At 40.0% G+C, this 21,492-nt stretch overlaps 1 protein-coding gene across 3 annotated transcripts in view; it reads right to left on the bottom strand.

Moving 5' to 3' along the window:
- Positions 1–21,492, bottom strand: part of SORCS1 (sortilin related VPS10 domain containing receptor 1) — a 278,640-nt gene that overhangs the window by 172,782 nt on the left and 84,366 nt on the right. For all 3 annotated transcript variants that reach the window (XM_050337741.1, XM_050337730.1, XM_050337719.1), the window contains exon 2: positions 18,225–18,292. In XM_050337741.1, the coding sequence (XP_050193698.1) occupies positions 18,225–18,292 (68 nt within the window). The remainder of the gene's footprint in view (positions 1–18,224; positions 18,293–21,492) is intronic.

Here is a 21,492-nt window from a genome sequence, read left to right as displayed (position 1 = left end):
ATCCCAAATCCCGTAAATGATAGCCAGCTATGAAGGGAATAGTGTTCTGAGGTTGGTTTTATGGCTTGGTCACTGATGCAGAAGAGTAGAAGAGGGAACCTGAGGGTGAGAGAAATTGCACACTCCAAAATTCCTTGTGGCAACACTAGATTACTACACCAAGAAAAAAAAAATTCCCTAAACTCTTTTACCTTTGCATATGCCAACACACTTTCATCACCTTAAGACTTAGAGTATCCTTTCTAAACCTCTTCTTTTAACTGTTTAAGCAAAAAGCCCCTCATTTTCATGAAGCTGTATTCACCAGCGATTTACAGACACCAAAAGAAAAGCACATATGTTACCAAATTTCTTCAGTCATGTTAATAAGCATGGAAGAGTACAAACTGTGTTTAGGCCAAGACTCAGTAATATAAACAAATGATGCAGGACAGATCTATCCATCAATGTTGGGGGCTCTTATTGGCCAGGAAGTGGAAATAAGTCTAGTCTTAGGACTGTGAAACTCTTATATTCTCATTTGCATATTCCAGATATTTACAGTCCTTCTCTTTTTTGGGAAATTGCTGTGTACTATTCCAAGTTCTGCTTTACTGAGTTTCGATTCACAAGGAAGAAGACATTTAACTAAAAGAGATATTTAACTAAAGTCACCATTGCCAAAGATGATGTTGCTCAACTATCCAAAAAAAAAAAAAAAAAATGGACAGCAAAGGCAAAATGCCTCTTGTCACATTGTTGTGCTTGAGCGTGAAGCTCATTGACCTTAAATGTATCTTCTGAGGGCTATGGAAAGGTGAGCAGGTAAAGGAATCATTCTGTAGGGAAATAGAGAGGGACAAATGGACAACTCTAGTGATTGTACAGTCACCCCTGAAATATGAGGAATTTTTTTGCCTCCACAAATTAATGCTGTGGAGTGAGACCAGAGGCTGATCTGACATCAACCACCGGACTTGTGTGTAATGATTAACTCCCAGCTCATCTAAATAAAACCTTGAAATGAAACATCTCCTTTGGGTATTCAGAGAAGGAGAAACCAGCTCAGCTAATTAGACATAGTTGTCACAGCAGCTAATCAGCACACCTACATTCATCCCAGCAATTGGTACCAGCTGGGGAATTATTTCAAAATTACCCAGGGAATTAAGAAACCACACCTTTGGGACCTGATGGTATAGAAATCTCTGGCTGACAGAGCAAAAAAGATGCAGGAAATGAAGTATCTGCTAAGAGTAAAGCTTGCTTTAGAAAATTAGGAGTGAAGACAGGCAAGACACACAAGAAGTGATTTTTGTGGCAATTGATAGATCATCTGATTTGCAGTGCTGGGGGCAACTGCGCAGTAGTCTACTTTAGGGGAAGCACTAGTAAGAAAACATAATCAATTAATCCCAGAAAGTCAGCCTAGAGTGCAGCAAATGACAGCACTGGAACACAAACAATTTGTAAATCACAATTACGCCCTGCCTGGGGACAGGGACTAGATCTCTGTTCTCTACCTCCAGACAAACCCAGTCCTAGTCTGTTATTTCAATTAATGGAACAGTCTTTTTATGCTGAATAAAGACATTACTTGTCTACTCTATGACTCTGACAGAAAAGTAACACTAACAGTGCATCTTCTTACTGTACCACCAGGCATTAACTCAGCTGACAGTGCTGACAAGTCCTGTCTGATTTAGAGGTTGGTAAGTTCAGCTCCTTGAGTGCAACTACCTTATTTTTGCAGGACTCTGTCAGTAGAAGAGTTATGCTACCAGCCCTATTCCTCCAAAGAATCTGGGCCTCTTGACTCTCTAAATCAAGAGCAGCAAGCTTGGGCCTTATAGCAGGACTATTGCCAGTTCATAATCTGAGCAGATGAGATTCACCTCCCACAGATCTCTGCCACAGCTGTACAGCAGCTACAGCCACACGCTGGGCACAGATGGTGACTTAAAAACCAGTACAACCACCTGCACCCACTACACAGAACCACAGAGCGAGAGAGAGGCCACAGCACCCTGCTGCAGAGAAGCAGGAGCCAAGCTTGGTCAGGAAAGTGTAACAGCTACTGAGGGATGCCTGACAGTTTTTTTTCCCTTTTTGTCTCCCAGAGAGGCACAGTGATCCAAAAAACACATAGCCAGGACAACAGCCTCAGCTGGCCATTGATCAAACTCACCCACCCACACCCATTTATTCTCTGACACAGCACAGCAGCTGCCAATCAGATATTAAAAAAAAAAAAAAAAAAAAGAAAAAAGTCCTTAAGCCTCAGTCAGATTCTTCCTTAGAATTTACCTCTGTCTTAACATCTCCAGTGCCTTGGACAATAAGCCTATTCATACCACTGAGGCAATTGACTTTTATTCTCCATAGAGCCCTCTAGGTTCACTAATCTCTGTTATTAACTTTAGCCCCTATTCACATGCTTCAAATCTGTCCTAGGAATCAGATGCCAACAGCAGATGGTGGGAACTTACTCCTCCAGAAATTAGGGCAGCAACCTGTGAGTCACTGCCTGATGTGCCAGCAACACTTCCTTCCCCACTGCACTGGGGTCACCCGTCTGCTGTATCCAACCAAATCACCAGATACTCAGGAACAGCTGTAGTGCAAGGACTGCCTTCATAGGAGTTATGTTATGGTAGGTGCCCAAACAAACAGAAAGAAGCATATTATTTTACAAATACCAATTCAAAAGATCTTTGTGTTCTTATAGATGGTAAAGACAAAACAAATCAGAGCACAAAAATTCTGTCTTTTTGGATAAGTAAAACTGGAAATGAGCCTGACCTAAACCTTACTGAAATCTGAAAGCCTTTCCAAAGACTTAATGACAGGAAAATCTATGTAGTTATCCTATATAATTATGTAAAAGCCCATGAGAGGCTTAGTGATTGAGAAGACAAATGTTTATGACATCTGCATTCAGGAAAGTTGTGGACCCTTGTGTGATGTTTCGTAAGAAAATATAAATGTATTATTTAGCTTTCAGAGCAAGACTTAAAACTTCTTGAAACTAACAAAGAAAATGTCAGAATCAGGGAGGCCAGAGAAGTAGCATTTCAGAAAGGAAAGGAAGGGACAAACCTACGTGGGAGGACAGGTTGACAATGGCCAGTGGAATACTGTAAAAGCATGTATATGACTACCAAGTGTAGGCCAAATACACATGAAAATTAAGGCTCTGAGGCATCTGAGATGTTGCTGATTCACTCAGCATCCTCTACCCCTTCCTAGATGAATTTGAGCTCATTAGGTGCAGCTGAAAGATGTCCGTTCCTACGCAAAATAAAACAGGTGCCAAAAGGAACGGAATTATCCAGCCAGATTTAGAACATGTATCTTGTGCACTTTCCCTGTGTGCCAGATTAAGCTATGGTCTTTTTGTGTTTTCCAAATTAAGAGAAAACCCACCATCAAAAACAGATCCCTAAAGTTACTAACACAGGTGTCAATGCTCAGTCTTCAACAGAGAGGGGGAATTTCTGCATAAGGGCAGATAAGACACTGAGTGTTGGTATCATCCCATGCAAGACAGTACTTTCAGCCCCTGAGAGCAATGCTGGCAATAACTGCATGATTTCCCTTTCTGCAACTTTCCTCTCCATCAGTGAAAAGCTATTTTGCAGCCAGTAGAGGCTGACCCATCCCATCAGGTGAGACCTTAGAGAAGCCAGTGCTGCCTTTCATATTTTGTTCTTAGAACAGAGAAGACACAGCTTACTAAAATTTTATTTCTTTCTCCTTTTTCCTTTCTGACCAAGATTTCTACAGGTACTTTTGCAGCAGCTCTTTCTCACAGGAAGTCAGATCTATCAAGCAGGGAAGGAGAAGGTAGATTGAATTCTCTACGTCACATTCACCCAGAAGAAGGCAGGGCAGTCACCACTAAGTTCTTTCAGAAAATTAAATTAACAAGCCAATTTCCCATTGTAGGTTTAGGCCCACAAATTAAATAGGAATAACGGATATTTTAAATCACATGTCCCAAGCAAATGGGTCTTCAGAATCAGGGTCATTGCCACTCTTCTGAAAAGAAAAATATTTCTGAGGTGGCAAGAACAATCTAGCCAGCCTGCAAGCAATACAGAGCTGAAGATCATCCCAAACCACCACCACTTTATTCTTCCATGCTTCCATTCTCTAGTGATCAGCATGAGGAAAATTTACATAGCACAAGTTTACTTAAGAGCCAGAGTTTTTCCTGACTACTTAATGGACCTCTCCAAAGTTATCCCTATTATTTTCTCCATTCATTAAAAGGATAAGGCAATGCTTAAATACCAATCAGTAGAACTCATGGACACCCTGTTCTCCAACTGCCATAAAGGCTAAAGGCTACACAGAAGTGAAATTTTATGTCATTTACTTCTTTTTTTACTTCCACAGGGTACTCTTTTGAACATGCTGAGTGGCCAGTTCATTTTAGAAGATAAAATACAGCTGGGTGACTTTGCCTTCATCACACAGTAAGACTTCACATATATAAAGAGGTGTTGGAAAAAGAAACTGGATGGCTAAAGGCACAGAAAAAGCACTTACTTCTTAAGTACTAATTAAGCTCTTTCCAGCTGACACAGGCCAACCTTCAGCTGTCCACCATTCTGGATGCTAAAAGTTTGTATTAGTTTAAATGATGGTTACATTACGAGGATAGAAAGTAACACACACATAAACACAGCCACAAAGGGCTACTAAATACCTCTACTAAACACTTGCTGTTTTATAAAATCATTGAGCCAGAAGTCAGTATTAGCTGAAAGGCTACATCAGAAAACTAACAGACATTTCTTGGCCTTGTTCTTATACCCTGTTGTTTTTATTTGCTGCAGGTTCCCATTGAAGATATTGAGTCAAGTGGATCTTTGGTTTAATCCAAAATAACCCCCATGCAACTGAAGTGGACCTCCCTTATTCAGTGATAAATTCTTATTGACTTGATGAGTTTACTTTTAATAAAAAAGGTTACAGTTCTAGTTATAATAACAGGAGTAAATAGCCTCAGACCTTCTGTCAGTTAAATGAGACACAGTTGGATTTTGGATTTGGTTTGGGGGTAATTGGAACATGCAGCTCCTCTGCATAATAATTCTAGATCTTTCATTTTCTTAAAAACCAAACTAAACCCCACATTTTTTCCCTTTTTTGTAGAGCACTAACCAGCATTCCTGGAGTTATTGCACATCAGAGACAATCCAAACACACAAACAAGGCTATTATATCTCTATACATGTTCTTTTCATGCCAATTCAACAGAAATTCTGCAAATTAACAAGCCCTGTTTACTCTGAGAGGTTTATTCCATCTTCTTTCTAAACCAATTGACTCAGCATGTTTCTTCTGAAACAAAAAATAGCAACTGAATATAACAAAAGCCAACTGCCAAACCCAATGCTTTTATAATTAAATCAATAGAGGGGCCGAACAATGCATTTATAATTATTACAATACTGACCACTGTTTTCTAATGGGACGTAGATTGAATAGACTTTGTAGTAACACCAACTGTATTTTCAACCACCTTTTCTGTTAACTTTTTGAATTTTGATGATGCCAAAAAAAGAAGCTGTAACAGCAGCCATCAAAATAACATCAATAGTAAAAAGAAAAACCTAACAAGAAGCATGACGCTGCTTTCATATCAGTGGCCAGAAGTAATTTCTGAAGCCAGTGGAAAGTGGTGCGATTTGACTCAGGTCAATGAATTAACACCAGTTTCTACAAGCAGAAGGGCTGACTCCTCAGGCAGCTCTTCTCACCTTAACCATGTCTAATCTTCTTTGCTCCAAAAATCAAATTTCCTACCACATCTCTTATCAGTATTTGTCACCCTTTGCCCAGCCTGAGCAAACATTTGCCCACTTTATACCACCACTAATTTCTTCTTCCCTTTGTTACACCTCCCAAGTTACTAATAGACGACAAACTTGGTTCACTTACCATTTTAAGCATTTGCTACATGCATGGTCTTAGGGGGATGTTTCAGATCTGTTTAATTTTACATCTATTCTTTAATTCAAGTCAGCATTTCAGTTAGTCTTATGCAGAATTGGATAATTTGAAATGAATTAATGCAAAATATTCATCTTTGCAAAATGGAAGTGATCCGATTTGGTTATGAGATGAAACTATATCACAAAAGCAACAATTCCAGTGAGCCCACTTATCTATACAGAGTTCACTTCCACCACAACATCAAGTGGGCGTCGTGTGAGTGTAAGTTCGTTTAGCTCTGTACCCTGTCTCTGCTGATGGTTAACAACAGATATCTGTATAAGACCTTGGGAAGCAGGAATTAGTATTTCCTCTACTCTCCCAGTCTCCAGCAGTTGGGATTCTTTGCCTTTCTGGGTCACAGATGGCATCCTGAGTTTGTTTCTGGAGCATAGAAGCTTCCTAAACAGTGTAATGCACCATTGCACTTTGCATTTCTCATTTACTTCTGCCCAGAAATCCTATCCTGGGCAGAGTTTTATTGAAAAGTGTCTGCTGTCTCAAAAAGCATTACATGCCAAATTAGTATCTTAAATATTCCACAGTTCTAATTTCTTTAAAAATTCAACCCCTGGCTCCTTAGCTTACACAGTCATTGATCAAATCAGAGCATTTTTGCCTTTTTACAAATGGGACATGAAATCCAGCTCTTTGCCTACTCCAGCTCCTACACACTGTCCAATCAGAGCTCTTTCTCTATGCTGTAGGTAGATATTACATAGTCCTGTAAGTACAACCCTCAGTCCTTGTCCTACTATTATCCTTTGTTGAACTAAAATAAATTTTTTCAAGTGGGCTCTGCTTACTAAGTCATCCATTTGCTCACTGTGATTACCTCAGGTCTCGTTTTGATTCACTACCCTGCCTGTCTTCAAACTTGGAAATTATACCAGATTTATTACCAGACTAATGGCAAAGATGCCCTATATCACTGCACCTGGAACAAACCTTCCAGAATGTCATTAGAAATATCTTGCCAGGATAGGATTTCTTGCAGATGACTTTTGATTCACATGAATTTGCTGATTCTTGATTATGCTTAACCAAATATTTCACTATCAAATAGCTACAAACCCACACAGTGATAGAACACAAATCTCCCAACCACAGTCAGTATCCTGTTCTCTGAATCATGCAGCTCTCTCATATCACAGTAAGTTCATTCATACTCCTGCTCACTCAGATCACAAACTGGGCTGATTAACTCACAAAGAAACACTAAATAAGAAGTAAAATCCCTGTTCTGAATCCAGGGCCCTTTTGCTCCAATCAAACAAATTACTGTGTTGAGGAAGAAAAGTCAGGAGACTGAAAATAACTCCTCCAAGTCTCTCCTTAAGGCAGCATTTGGCTTCCAAATGCTGTTGTGCATCATCTTAATAAAGCACTTGGGAAATAAATCAAAGGCTATTAAAACACTTGTGACATCACACTTGCTTCTTTGAGTAACACCCACATCTTGAATTTACAGTGCATGTATGCTGAGTAGCTGGTGGACTGTAAAGAAAAAAAAAAAAGTGTATTGGCTTCTTCCTTCTTTGGCTCCTTTACCAGAGATAAAGTCTGCTGGGATTGTAATGAGCTTTTCTTACAAAAGAGTTAGCATTGTGAAAGCTGTTAACATACAGAGAGAGATTACAAAGAATAAGACCATTTACCTTTGAAAAGGGAACACTTAGAAGGAAAATTTACTGAGGTCTTTGAGTTTCTTTCTTACCACCTTCCTCGTGACTAGCCTCTAAATTTTATGCTGCCTCATAACAAGAGAGCACATCGTCACTCGAGTATTGGCAGGGAAGTGAAGAGAAATTATATTTCCACAATGCCTGTAGTCAGTGCACATTGCTCACAGGCAAAGGAGGTCAGAGGCTCGCAAGCCACAGATGTGCTTACTAGAAAGGGCCAACAGTCTATAATTGATATAACTTACATTTTTAACTAGATATTAATGTTAATATGGTAAGTCATCAAAACTCACGTTTTGGGGCATAAACTGATTTCTGTAGCAGAGCAAGAAATACAAATTATCCCAAAGGTAGTAAGCTTATTGAGAGTTTAACACTGATAATAGCTGTCATTTAGCTGGAGGTAGGCTAGGGGGAAAAAAGTAGATCACCTCTTGAAAATTCTAGCAAGGAAAGCTCATTTTGAGGAAGAACTGTGGAAAAACTTCACATTCTTACCTACTCCACAGTATGATGTTGCTTTCACTTAAGCTGTGCTACCACAGAGTGACAAGAAAGAAAGGCTTTAGTTCTGCCTCCCTCACCTCCCATAAAACACAAGAAAAGAGGAGCTGAGAAGTTACAAACACAATTAGGGAAAAAAGATTGTCTCATATATTCATAAAGAAACAACTGTTACAAATGAGTGCATTAAAATTTCATGTTGTTGCTACCTCTAGTGCTTCTCCCATCTAGTAGCTCTTACCAGCAATGGCACACAGTCCATGGTCATATCTTCTGTGCTGATTTTCCTTCCTTGGAAAGAGAACTGACTGTTTAAAAGGAATGGTTTTGATTCTCATTTCTTACCCTTTTGCAAGGATTAGCCTCTGTTCATGTAAAATCCAAACTAATGGCATCATACATTGACCCAAAGATGACAATCCATACAAGAGTTTCTCAAGGTTCTGTCAGATATTGGAAGAGAATATAGCAGAAGTTTGACTCAGTAAAGCATATCTGTCAGGCTTCACCTATGGATGGACACTGTAGGCTTATGCAGCTGTTTCTGCTCTCACTCTTCCAGGACTGGGTTTTGTTAGCCAGCTTCATTCAAAACTTTCAGCTCATTTACTGCAGATAGGCAGGTAACATAACCCCCTTACTCATCCCTACAGTGGTGAAGAAGGTGGCCTAAAGCTGTAGGTAGGAAGGCTAGGACTCACAGCTGTCTTCCTCATTCTATAGCTCTAAAAAGAAGATCTGTTGCCTCCTACAAGAAAGGACAGAAATAAAGGAGACCAAACGGGTGCGTTTCAGCCTCCTAGATTGATCCTTTGGAGCAGAGACAGCTTGAGACAATGTAAACACACACAAACTATCAATAAGAAAACAGTGACTTGTTGGTAAAGCACAACAAGAGCTTAGACCTGACTACAGATTCCTTTTATTCTGCTGTATTACAGAAGGGTAATTAAACAGATCTAGTTCCATTAGGAGAAGTTCTGACCTCCTATTTCCCTTTCAGCTTATTTGAAAAAGGTTTTGTATTCAAATATATAAAAAAAGAAATGCTGCCCTGATTTTGATTGCAGTCCCTTTGCCCCCAGAGGTTTCAGGGTACAAAAGACTGGCAGCTGAGTGCTGTGTAGATTTTAAAGTCTGCAAATTATGAAAATTTTCTCAGGAGCTCTAGACAGGCAGTCACAGCCTGTTGGGGAAGACTGGCAGCTTTTAATCAGTGACAAGGAACGTGCCATCTCCTTAGACTGCCTTCCAGTGTCTGTGTCCATTCAACTGGTTTGCAGCAAATCCTGTTTCAAGATTCTGCTTGGCCTTACCAGAGCTGTGATCTGAACCTTAGCCTTCGCTATGACAAAGCACCTACATGCTCAGCACATGGGGATATCCACCCCATTCTTATTCCCCTTCCATCCTACCCTAATTTGTCTTTGCAGCAAAGATACTTTAAGCAATTAAGAAAAAAGCTCTCAGTAACCGAGTGTGAAGAATTTGCAGTTGAGCTTTTCCATGAGTACAGCAATTGGAGCTATTCAATTCTCTCTTCACTATGAGAAAACCAGGAAGCGGGGCTTTCTCCCACCACAGAAAAGCTGAGACTGAGCAACCACCCAACTCCAGCAGCTCAGGCTTGAAGGAAAACCAGAAGACAATTATTGGGAACACATACACAGATATACACATACAGTCATAAAATACAGCAGTAAAAGTACATTAGTAGAATGAACAATGCTCTTTCTGCATGAATTTTGCCTTGGAGGGAGATCAGATATCAGTCTCTATCTCTCCTCATGAAGTCATTTAATGAACAATACATGTGATGTTTCTGAATTTCTATTACTTTTCAACTCAGCATCTCTCATAGATACACTACCTATCCAGATTGCAAGATCACTGAAAAGAGATATCTTCATACCCAACTACACAGCACACACTAAAAGGCATGCTAGGGAAATCCATGCAAATTCCTTACAGAAGAAACTCGTTTGGGTGATAGCGGAAAATAATGGGCAAAAGACAAGAAAGGCTTTTTACCTCCCACTACCATGCAAAGCACTGCATCAGTTTAGAGTGCATTACAATTGATGTTCATAATCAACAGGACACATCTTCCTCTACCACTTAATGCATCTCACCAGTGAAATTACTCGGTGCAATAGCACTGGGAAGCTGACAGAAAAGATAGAAAAGTTCCTGAATCCCCCCACACCCCCTCCAAGCCTATAAAGGGGAAGTCAAGAAGCAAAGTAATTCCTGGCTCTCCAGGAATCGAGTCTCCCTCATGTTGTCCCTGTCATTCAAGTACAAACTTTCTCGGTGCTGAGTACACAGAGGCCATCAATGGTATATCCTAATGACAGGGGACAAAAGGAACCTTCCTTGCCCTAGTTGTTCCAGTGACCTGCACAGTGTTCACTAACGATTCTGTGCACACACACAGGTCTGGGGTCTCACCCAGTAGCCCTCAGCCCTCCTGAAGGACTCTGTGCCTTCCTGATCGACAACTCATGCATTGGTGTCCCACTTTACACACACACACAGCCCTCCACAAACTCCACTGTACTCCAAGGCACAGGAGCCACTGGTAGGGTCACACCCAAAAGCGGGCTTTGCTATCATTATTGAAGGCACAAATTGATTAATTGTGGGCTTTATTTCTCCTTTTCTGTTTTGCTCAACTATTATTTGGTAGGCTAGAGAAATCAGAAAAAAAAAAAAAAGGATAAAAGGGTACTTCCGAGATAGCCACTATTTTTTGGTGTAAATGGTATTCAGTTTATGGTGGATAACAAACACCATTGATATTTATTATGCATTTTTACAGGTGCTTCAATAAGTCCTTCATGAGAGACCTAATGACACATGCCTGGCCCTTTCTGCAGTAACAATAAATTTTGAATGTTTGCCTGGATAATTCCCAAGGTGGAGATGCAGAAACATTTTGGCCTGGATCTGAAGACCTTAGAGTTCAGATCTCAAGCTAGTATTAGGCACTAAAGTGGAGTAGCTTTTTGTGAACCCAAGCTCAGCTCCAAAGACACTTTCCTTTTTGTGATTAGTAACAGTTCAATCCCTCTGAAGAGATAAGTACAATTGTACCCAGATCCGCAAAAGGAAGAATGATTGCACAGATATGAAAGGAATAGAAGCATCAGAACATAAAGGGTGTTCTGATTTCCGTTTATGAACTGGCAACTACTGTGTTGTTTTTCCTCTTAGATACCAGCTCCAGTCTAGCTTGTCTGCAGTTATTACACATCCACAACAGACGATGAACCCCATGGACCGGAACCAGAAATAGTTCTGTTGTGTTTTACCAATACATTTGCACAGAAAGGTATGAGTCTAGGAAACAGATGTATAAGTTCATCATCTAATTTACAGAACAAGAAAGAAAAACTGCATTTAAACACTTGTATGTCTGTAAAATGGCATGAACTTGGTGCATTTGTTATTTACAGTACATTGCTAATATATGTCTCCATTAATATTCATTATCTTGATTTACATGTTTCTTTCATGTGGAAAATGGATTTGGGTCCTTTCTGATTTACTTGATAAAATTCCTACATTTCATGACTGGCTGCAACAGAGAACACATTTTTAATACGCTTAATAAATTTACATCATCATTAGTGCAGAATATTTTATCCACACAGCCAGGGAATAAGAAGCACAGCACTAAATCCACAATCAAATCTGATCCTTCAAAATATCAGGGTATGATTCTTCAAGCTATGCCAAGGCAGAACTTACATGAGATTGATTAAATAAACACACATGATATGCCACAAAATGCAATAGTTTTACTGGCTTTTATTCCTCAGGGAGCAAAACTCCGGTAAAATTAAAAAATTAATTTTCCTGCCAAATTAGGATCAATTTAACCATCTGCTGTGAGTTGTTTCCTAGGTAGGTCTTTTTTGGTTTTTTTGAGTGCACTTTTTGTTTGATTGGTTGGCAATCCCCACTACCCACCCTCCAGCTTTATTGGAGCTGGTTTTGACAACAGGAAAAACATCCCAGAAGACTCTGGCAACCAAGCAGAAGACTTGACTGTGGTAGAAATTTTTATTACCATTAGTAACCAGGGTAAAATGAGCCCCTTCGTGTAAAAACTTGATAGCTGTAGGAACTATTAGGTCCCTAGGGGTCCTGATGGCTGAGCAGTGTGTCCCATCACACAGCAAAAGGCTGCACTGAGCTCCACACACAGTGAATAAAATCCATGTTCTAAGCCCGCTTCCAGTGCAAGCAGATCTCCCGCTGTGATCAAACCATAAAAAGGTACTCCTTCCTACATGAATAGCTGAGTGTGCAAACTCATTCTTCCCTTCCCCCAGATGCCCTCCAGTACCTATACACAGAGCAGACAGAGGCTGCTATGTTTGCAGGAGAGAAAATGAAAAAAAGAATTAAACTAAAAGACACGAGGAAATGTCATTGTTACAGTTTCACTAAATGCCCATAGGAGATAATGTGGCAGCATTTATCAAGCTCTGATATTCATTTAAGAAAAGTGACTTACACTGTGCAACTGGAGCACCATATTTATAGATAAAAGCATTTCAAACAGTCCTTTTCAAGTTCCTTTTCCCCACAAAACTGCTGGTTAAAATGTGCTTAATGAGACTTTCCTTCCCCTCACTTTTTCAGTTCCTTTCATATGGATTTGCTTCTCCTACCTACTTCAGCTAAAAGACCCCAATCTGCTCTTGCGGAGCACACTGTGTCACTAAGCCACACATTATGACCTTAGTAGTGTGGTTCAGCAGGTAGAAAAGAAATGTGAGTTGAGAACAGTCAATCTGCAAAACAGAAGTAAGGACCCAGCATAAAAGTTCCAGAATAACAATGAATATATTAACAGATGTATCTTGCAAATTCCCCTCAAAGGAACTAAGCAAATACAGACAAACTCTTAAGTGTCCTGTTGCAATAACTCTCTAGTCCAGAGAAGAAAGTCTTCACAAATGCATCAATAATTCTGAACGTGACAAGGGTGAGAGAGGGCATTCTTACATAGTAAGGAGCCAGAAAATTACAGGCAGAAACATCAGTATGGGAGGCTTCAAAGCACCTACAGTATTTATAACCACATGGTTGGGGTCAACTCACAGCCAAGAACTTTCCAGCAATGGCATTTAAGGGAGAGAAAGATGTCTAACAGAGATCATCTGGCTAATATCATAGAATGGTTTGGGTTCAAGGGACCTTAAAAATCATACAGTTCCAACCTTCCTGCCCACCCACTAAACCAGATTGCTCAAAGACCCATCCAACCCAGCCTTGAATACTCCCAGGGATGGGACATCCACAACTTCCATGGGCAACCTGTTCAGAGTAAAGAATTTCTTCCCAATATCTAACCTAAATTTACTCCCTTTCACTTTAAAGTCATTCCCCCTTGTCCTACCGCATTGCAAATTTCTGTTCAGATATGATCCTCAGTCTACATCTACCTCTCTCCCTGAGGCTTCTATCCCTAGAGCAACTGCAAGAGGAAAGAACACATTCCAGTTTCTGCACTGCTCCTTTTCGTTATCTAACATACTAATGCCAGCCCATCTTCAACAATAAGTGTTTTCACCAACACACTCCCATAAACAATTATGATTAAGGGACTACCCAACATATAGACACAACACAATGGTATTTAGACCTTAGTACCAAGTACTTTGGTCTACCTGAGCCCATTATCTATAAGGCCAGTGAATTCTTTATTTCCTTGTTATCCCATGGAATAAACAAAGGTTACTGATGGGCAGTAGTTCCAGGTTAAACAAAAAGGCCATGTGAAAGCTAGAAACAGATCCATTCTTAGCTTTCCAAGAAGGAAAAAAAAAAATAGTAACTCTTAACAACCCCTGCTTTATATAGGGAAAATAAAATCTAGATCTATAGAAGGCATAAGTATTTTTCAGCATGCCTTCTTCATGGCATATGTGCTGAAGCTTCCTTACTGCAAAAACCAGGAGCGGTGAAGGACAGGTTGGAAGGAATAAGCTCTCCTGATCAGGGGAGCTCAGAGTTCAGGCATAGTATTGGAGTGTCAAGAGTATCACCAATAACTTCCAGCACTAACACAGCAACAGATCACATTTTAGAATGTTCTCACCCTGAGCAAACTCTACATATTCCTACTTTCTGGCTGAATACAGAAGTTTAATCACTGTTATTTTTATGTGAAGTTCCCTGAAATTACTCATTACTGCCCCAAAAAAAGAGCAATAAGAAGGCAAAGAGGTGAATGGCAGTACTAATGCTCTGTCAGCCTCTCAAGGTCCTAAAAGTGTCCTGTATGAACACCTTTCCAGAGTATCATATTTACACAAATAGAAAAAGATTAGTCCTCCCCACAGCTGTCAACAGCTCATGGATACCATATACACTATTCTGACATTTTTATTTATTTGAAATGTAATCTTATCTTACTCCAGTGGTAAAAAATATCTTCTCCTAACCCTCACAGCTTAATCCTCTTTGTGATCTGAGAGATATCTATGAGAGGAAGAGAAATGAATCCAATACACTCAGTTAATTGCTCAGTGACAGATAATCTTTTTCCTCCATTTTCATCCTCTTCTATAAAAAGAATAGCAAAAAGTAAATAAAAATTCCTCAACTAAAACTGTGGAAAAAATCTGCTGAGAGGATAATGACATAATTAAAGTCAGGCACAGCCTGATGCAAAATTTCATTTACCATGTACAGTGGCAGCAGCTCACTTGCCATCCAAATCTCACTTTGCACAAAGCCTTAACACTCTAGTAGATAATACAGATTCTCTCCATCTCTTTTCTTTACTGTATTTCGTCTCTTCATGTCTGTCACCAGTGGTCTTTTAATTCATCAGTAGTTTTAGAGGGATGATCTCCACCCGTTAGCGTTGCAACCAACTGCAGTTGTAACTCCAGTAGTTAAACTGGCTGAAAAATTACAAAGAAATGTCATCCTAGCAGGTAGTAGTGTGTTTATAAAGACGACAGATTCATATACTGTAGGCAATGGCATAGTTGGGTTATAGGTGGTTACAGTTCCATCAGTCATAAAACTGCTCAAATCACCCAACTACACTTTCAAATGACAGATGTGCTTATAACCAGCTATCACATAATGACTCATGTCCATGACATGCTTCCAAACAGCCTCTCATCATTCATCAGCCTTTTGAGAATGCACTCAGCACGGGAGGGAAGAGTGGTATTTCTTTGTCATGTATTCAAGACAGATTCCACTTCAGTTGTGAGTACCTGCAGAAATACCTTTCTCCTCTAGCCTTCAGAAACAGAACTCCAGAAAGCAAACCAGACATAAGATCATGTTTTCTTCCATTCCCCAGAATCAAACTTAGAGGCATGAAATAAATTGCAAGATATGTTTCACCCCTTCTCTCAAACCTATTTTTTCCTACCCTTTTCAAACAAGCAGGGAGATTTAAATTAACATGTCACATAAGGAGCCAGGAGGAGCAACAGTTAATAACCTCTGCCAGGTACATTAAATAATAAGATATGCCCATCTCACTATTTCTATTTATCACACTAAGAGCAGAGAAGCTGTCTTGGGATCTTCATAGGCATATTTATTAGTGACCTGAAGGCATGCCTGCACAGCGAGTGGGGATGTAACAGCAGAGCCAAGCTCAGGACAGAGCACAGTGTGACCACCTAAGGCTTATGTAAAGCAACAAGACTGAGGAAAATACAAGGAGGTGCACTGACAGCTTCCAGAGCAGCCATGAGCACTGAAGAGCCAATCAGGAGTAATGGAGCACTGCAAAGACAACTGGGTTTATTCTGGTTCTTCTTCAACAATTCCCAGTCCAAAACAATCACCCAGGGATTCTGGATAGTTGGCCATACAATGGCAGTCAAGTCTTGACAAGTGACATATGCCACGTGAAGTTTGATGGGTTCAAAGTAAGACAAGTGGTCCCTCAAACAATTTATGGAATTCCTTGCTCCAAGAATTTATGGAATTCTTTGCTCTTGCTTACAGGTACTAAAAATTTTAACACACTCTGAAAGATACTGAGAAAGTTAGCTCATGGAATATTAATCCCACAATATATATTAATATATATATATATATATATAAAAAACTATTCCCATCTTGATACATCTTACACATAAGATTGAAGAAGGACCTCAAACTTAAAGCCTGAGAATGAATACTAGGAGGAAGTGTCAGATATGATGATCATTTTCATACAGTCTTTCTTAGGCAGGTTTTTGGTAATAGGATACCAAGCTACAGGAAACAATCAGGCTATTTTATGTTGTTAATCACGTTCTGACATTAGGACTGTCTGAGCTCAGGAAAGGTGCACTGCACTCACTAGCTGTAGCACTGCTACACTGCTAAGGCCCCAGCTATCTGCTACATCCTCCAGTGACAACCCCACAGTCCCTTCTCTTCTAATCGGGGCAAAATTGTATGCCATTTCTGTGGAATGTTCCACAGAAACTAATTCTGAAACAAGCAACAGTGTAAGGTCAACAAGAAGCAGGTTTTCCATGGCTACATATCAGTCAGAAAACCATATCTTAACACAATCCTGCACAATCACAAGCAGATCTTCAGCACTATCAGCAATGGGGAAGGAGATGTCTTCACATGCTGAAAGGCTCTAACTTTCTCAACAACTAATGAAACAGGGATGAGTATTTCTCAGGGTGAAATGACTGACGCTAGTAAAAGGAAACAGAAATAGTGTTTTTCACATTTATGAATATTCTTTTTTAAAACTACTGAGAAATAAAACAATCTAGCAAAACTCCCTTTATAAAAACATTGCAAAAGCCACATTCCTGGAAGACCCTTTATGTGTGCACACATCAGAGTAAAGACAAGGAAGTAGAGAGTCATAGCAGCAAGGTATACGAATGAATGAAAAAATATTTATTCAACCCTGAAAAATACTAGTTTTTTGAGTGTTCCTGTTGCTGTTCAGAACAAATCTTAGGAGTTCTGAGTTTCTTTAGGGTTTAGTTTTTCTGTCTTGGGTTTTTTTTTCTCTTTGTTTGGTTTTGTTTCATTCCTTCAGGCCAGTGGGCAAAGCAATAGCCTGAGTTCAGGATATACTTTATGTCAAATCCCTGCTCTGTCGTTCTCTTAAAAACGGCTCAGTTCCTTGAACAAAAAGGTTATTTGTTCTACTTCTGCACCAAAAATCTTCTCTGGTGAAAAAAACCCTTTCCCATACAAGCTTATCAAAACAAGGTCATTCTAACCGTAAGTTTCAGTTTCAAATACCTGAAGTTTTCTTCTACTATGACAGTAGCCTAGTCACCTCCATCAGTGACCTGCATACAAAACCCCTAAACTCCACACCAAAGTTTCACAGATGAAACCACGACAAAACATCCCCTTCATCCATTACAGATCATAAAAGTAGCCGGAGGGAGAGGTGAAGTAAACACTTCTAAGATTCCTTCTTCAGAGAAGTAAAAAGAGGCACCATCTGCTTGCACTGAATCCAAATAACAGCCTTAAGAAATTGTCCACAGCCTAGTTCCTTCCTTTGGTTCACAGAGTGCATGATATGCTTTGAAATCAAGAAAGTATTGAAACATTCCCTATAAATCAATCTGGCAGTCAAGTGGAAATCAATTATCTAATACTATACCATCAGTTCTAATCAACAGACATTGAATACTCACTCATAGGTATTCCCCCAATCTTAGCAGCACTGGCTTTTCATAACGATCATTTGGGCAGACAGCCATGAGATCCTTCATTATAAACAAGAACTCAAGAATTTCAGGCTGTTGAATTCTCCTAAAAATAAACCAATTGCCTGATTTCAATCTGAATAAGACAGGGAAGGGGAAATCAAATGAGAACATATCCATGAAGTACCTTATCTAGCTGAAACAAGACAATCAGACTTCAGCCTCTTTGTCCTTGAGTATGAAAAAAGTGAGAAAGGGTTTAGCTACAAACCTTCCAGCACGTTTAAAGAAATCCAATTAAATTTAATAAAAGAATTGCATCAGGCTTTTCCTATTTAAGTAAGGTGATAATTATTAACTCAATTTATCTCCATACCTCCAAAGAGAGCTCTCTGTGATGCTTCCCAGGTTGTAGTCATACAGCTTTGTCAGAATTAGAATCACCTGAAGGCAAAAGAAGAAATCATGATTAGTCTCAAACAATTACAATCTCACAGAACTGAAATAACCCTGGGGAGGGCTTAGAATTCTTTTAATGGGTGCTTAACGTAATGGAATGAATTGTTAAAAGCATTTGCCTAAACTGACATGGGAAGAATTTGCAGAGGTGTACATTTAGCCAGTTGGACCTTTTCTCATTCACCTCCTCTGCATGTTATCACCAACAGGTTCTTCCCTCAGCCCCAGGAGGCAGTGGGAAGGAGCTGAGATACTGAAGTTTCAGGCTAAAAGATGAGATCTTGTATGCAGGAGAAATACTGAATATTTTCTTCTCTGTTTCACAGGCACTGAAGCTGCTGACTATTTTCAGAGCTGTGGCGAACAGATAACCCACTGGCCTGCCTCCAGTCCAACACCAGCTGTAGCAGATGACACGACACAAACAAATGATCACCAGTTTTGACTTGGGAGACTCAGACTGGACATCACGAAAAATCGCAATAAGGAAAACAGTTCAACATTGTTGACTATCTAGAACATGTGTAAAGCCCTGTTGTTTCTTAAGACCTGGCTAGACAAAGTCATGGCTGACCTGATTTGCAGCTGGTGATAACCATGCCTGAAGTAAGAGGTTGAACTGAGGACCTCCAAATACCTCTAACAACCAATGTTTCTATGACTTCAGTGAAAAGTTTTAGATTTATTCAGAATGGAAGTATTTCCAAGTTTAGGACTTTTATTAGCTCTTTTGACAAACAGCCTTTCCCTCCTGCCAAAACAGGAACTTCTAGAATAAAGTTATCTTACTAGGGGGAGGATAGCAACTTTAGCAAAAAGAATTTTGACACAAAACATTTCAGCCCGCTCTTCTGTTAATGTCTTCAAAAAATAATTTCTGACTTTCAAGATGTTGGGCTCCTTTAAGAAGACCTACATTTGGGACAAACTACCAGACCAATACTATTGCTTCTAATTTATTTTGCATGTCTCCCTGCGAGATCGCTGTATATCTTATCCTCTTCCATATCCCATTAAAACTGCAGTAAATTAGAGTCCCAACACTTATCTGACAAAACCTCTGATCTATATATTTCTTATTATTTTCAGCCTGTGTTCCTAAGAAATGAGGCACACAGATACACGTCCCTCTGCTCCCCTTGGTAAAATTGCCAACTTCAACATGTTTGGCAGAGCAGCAAAGGACTGTAGGAAATTCAGTGCCTATCAGCCCAGTGCTGCCTATCAGCCAGCACCAGCATGGCAGAGGAATCACCACACAGCTGCTTGCACCAGGGCAGGAACATACCTCACCACTGCCTCTTCCAAAGCCAAAAACCCTTCTACATCTTACACACCGATAGCCCTGAAACAGCTACAGTGGGAATTGTCTCTTTCCAATATGCTCAGCATGTGAGATGGCAGAAAATGCTGATGTGGGAGCTGAGGGCATAAGTGAGCACACAGTGCTACAGAGGAAGGTATAGGGGGCAGAGTGTGGGAGGAACATGATGAATGAGTGAGCAATTTATATTGTGTGCTGTAGTTTTATAAACTTTTACAAGCCTTTATATAGTTTTATAGGTACTATAAGTTATAAGTGCCAAGATGGCTGCGGGTCTCTTTGCTAGAACAAAAGGATATCTGTGCCAAGAAGAAGGTGGAGTTTGATAAAGTAAATAATTGTCTTGTTACCTGTTAATAACCAATTATAAATGTATTTGTAATGTATGTTTACATTTGGGCAGTAACTTGTATTCAATTATGTGCTTCTTGTCACGAGACTCTGTGTAGGGATACTATAAAAAGTCTGAGCTCTCCTAATAAACCAGCCATATTGTTAGATCTCATAGGTCGTGTACTTATGTCTCTGAGCCCCTCCACCAACAGCAGAGGACACACATTTGACAGATATCTCTTTCTACAGCACAACTCTTAGATCTCTCATAGCACAAAGAAAGGTTGCCCAAAGCACTTCCTATCTGCATGAACACATTTCATGTGCAGCTCATGGGGAAATCTACACAACAGCCATGATCCCCTCTGCTCCCCCGGGCACCCTGACATGGACATCCCCTCTGCTCCCCCAAAACCCCACTGCTGTCCAGGAGGTGTTTTCCCCTTGCCTGGCAGGTCCCTCTTTGAAGAGGCAGCCAAGGTGTGAAGCGCCAGTCGCCTGCCGAGGCATCAGATGGCCAAGCTGTGGAGGGCACATATGGTTCATCAAGACTCACACCAATTAGCGCTTCGTAAGTGCTAAATCTCAATCTCCACCCTCCGAGGAATGCTTATCAATGACAGCAGGGCAGCTGTCTGCTCCAGATACAGAACCGTGCTGCTGCCATCCCTCACACACGCTCTGAACGGGTCTGTAAATCCCCTACTTGGCAAACAAATAAAAATCAAGGGGGGGACAAACGAAGGGGATGGGGGATGTGCATAAAACCTTTCTGAATAACAACTCTCCCAGTGAAAGGTAGCAGTGAACTCCATGATGTGCAGTGCCAGCCTGCTTGGAGACACCATGTGGGAGCTGTACATACCCTCAGCTTTGAGCCTCCCTTGGACCTGCAAAGCAGCTCTACAGTTGCTTATATGTCTTTCCAAGTCTTGTTTTCTTCTCTTGACCCTCTCCTGCTCTGCTTGCCAGAGGTACCAGAGATGCAAATGACTAATGAATGTTTCCCCTAATTAATATTTTGACATCTGGTACCTTTAGAAACAGACCTGGAGATAACGGGTGTAGACATTGGGAAGAATAAACAGGAAAAACAGAATGATTTTCTCTATCTTTGCCACTGGCTGATGTAATCTTGGGGAAGACCATACAAGAATCAAGAAACACCTCCCCCGTCTGTAAAGTACAGCAATTAGAATCAGGTTAATTTTATTTTATGGAATACTAAAATTAGCAGTGTGTAATTACTGATGAAAAATAGACTGAGAATTATTTTTCATAAAATACTCAGATTGTTATTTTTTTCCCAACTGAGAAAAAATTACAAATCTCAAAACAACCACAAAAAAAAAACTCCATTGAGAATTTTAACCTCGTCACTTAAGGGGGAAAAAAAAAATTGCAATTGACATCCCAAAAAGAATATGAAATTACAAAAAATTAAAAGTGCCAGTATGAGAAATCAAAATAAATCAAAATCAAAATCTCTTGATTTGAGAGAGTTGAGAGACAGTTGAAATGTCTCTTT

This window comes from Myiozetetes cayanensis, unplaced genomic scaffold (assembly GCF_022539395.1).
Source record: "Myiozetetes cayanensis isolate MyiCay16 unplaced genomic scaffold, myiCay2020 scf10, whole genome shotgun sequence".
Classification (NCBI taxonomy): domain Eukaryota; kingdom Metazoa; phylum Chordata; class Aves; order Passeriformes; family Tyrannidae; genus Myiozetetes; species Myiozetetes cayanensis.
Note: the sequence above shows the minus strand (reverse complement) of the source record. Positions and strands in the feature narration are given on the sequence as shown.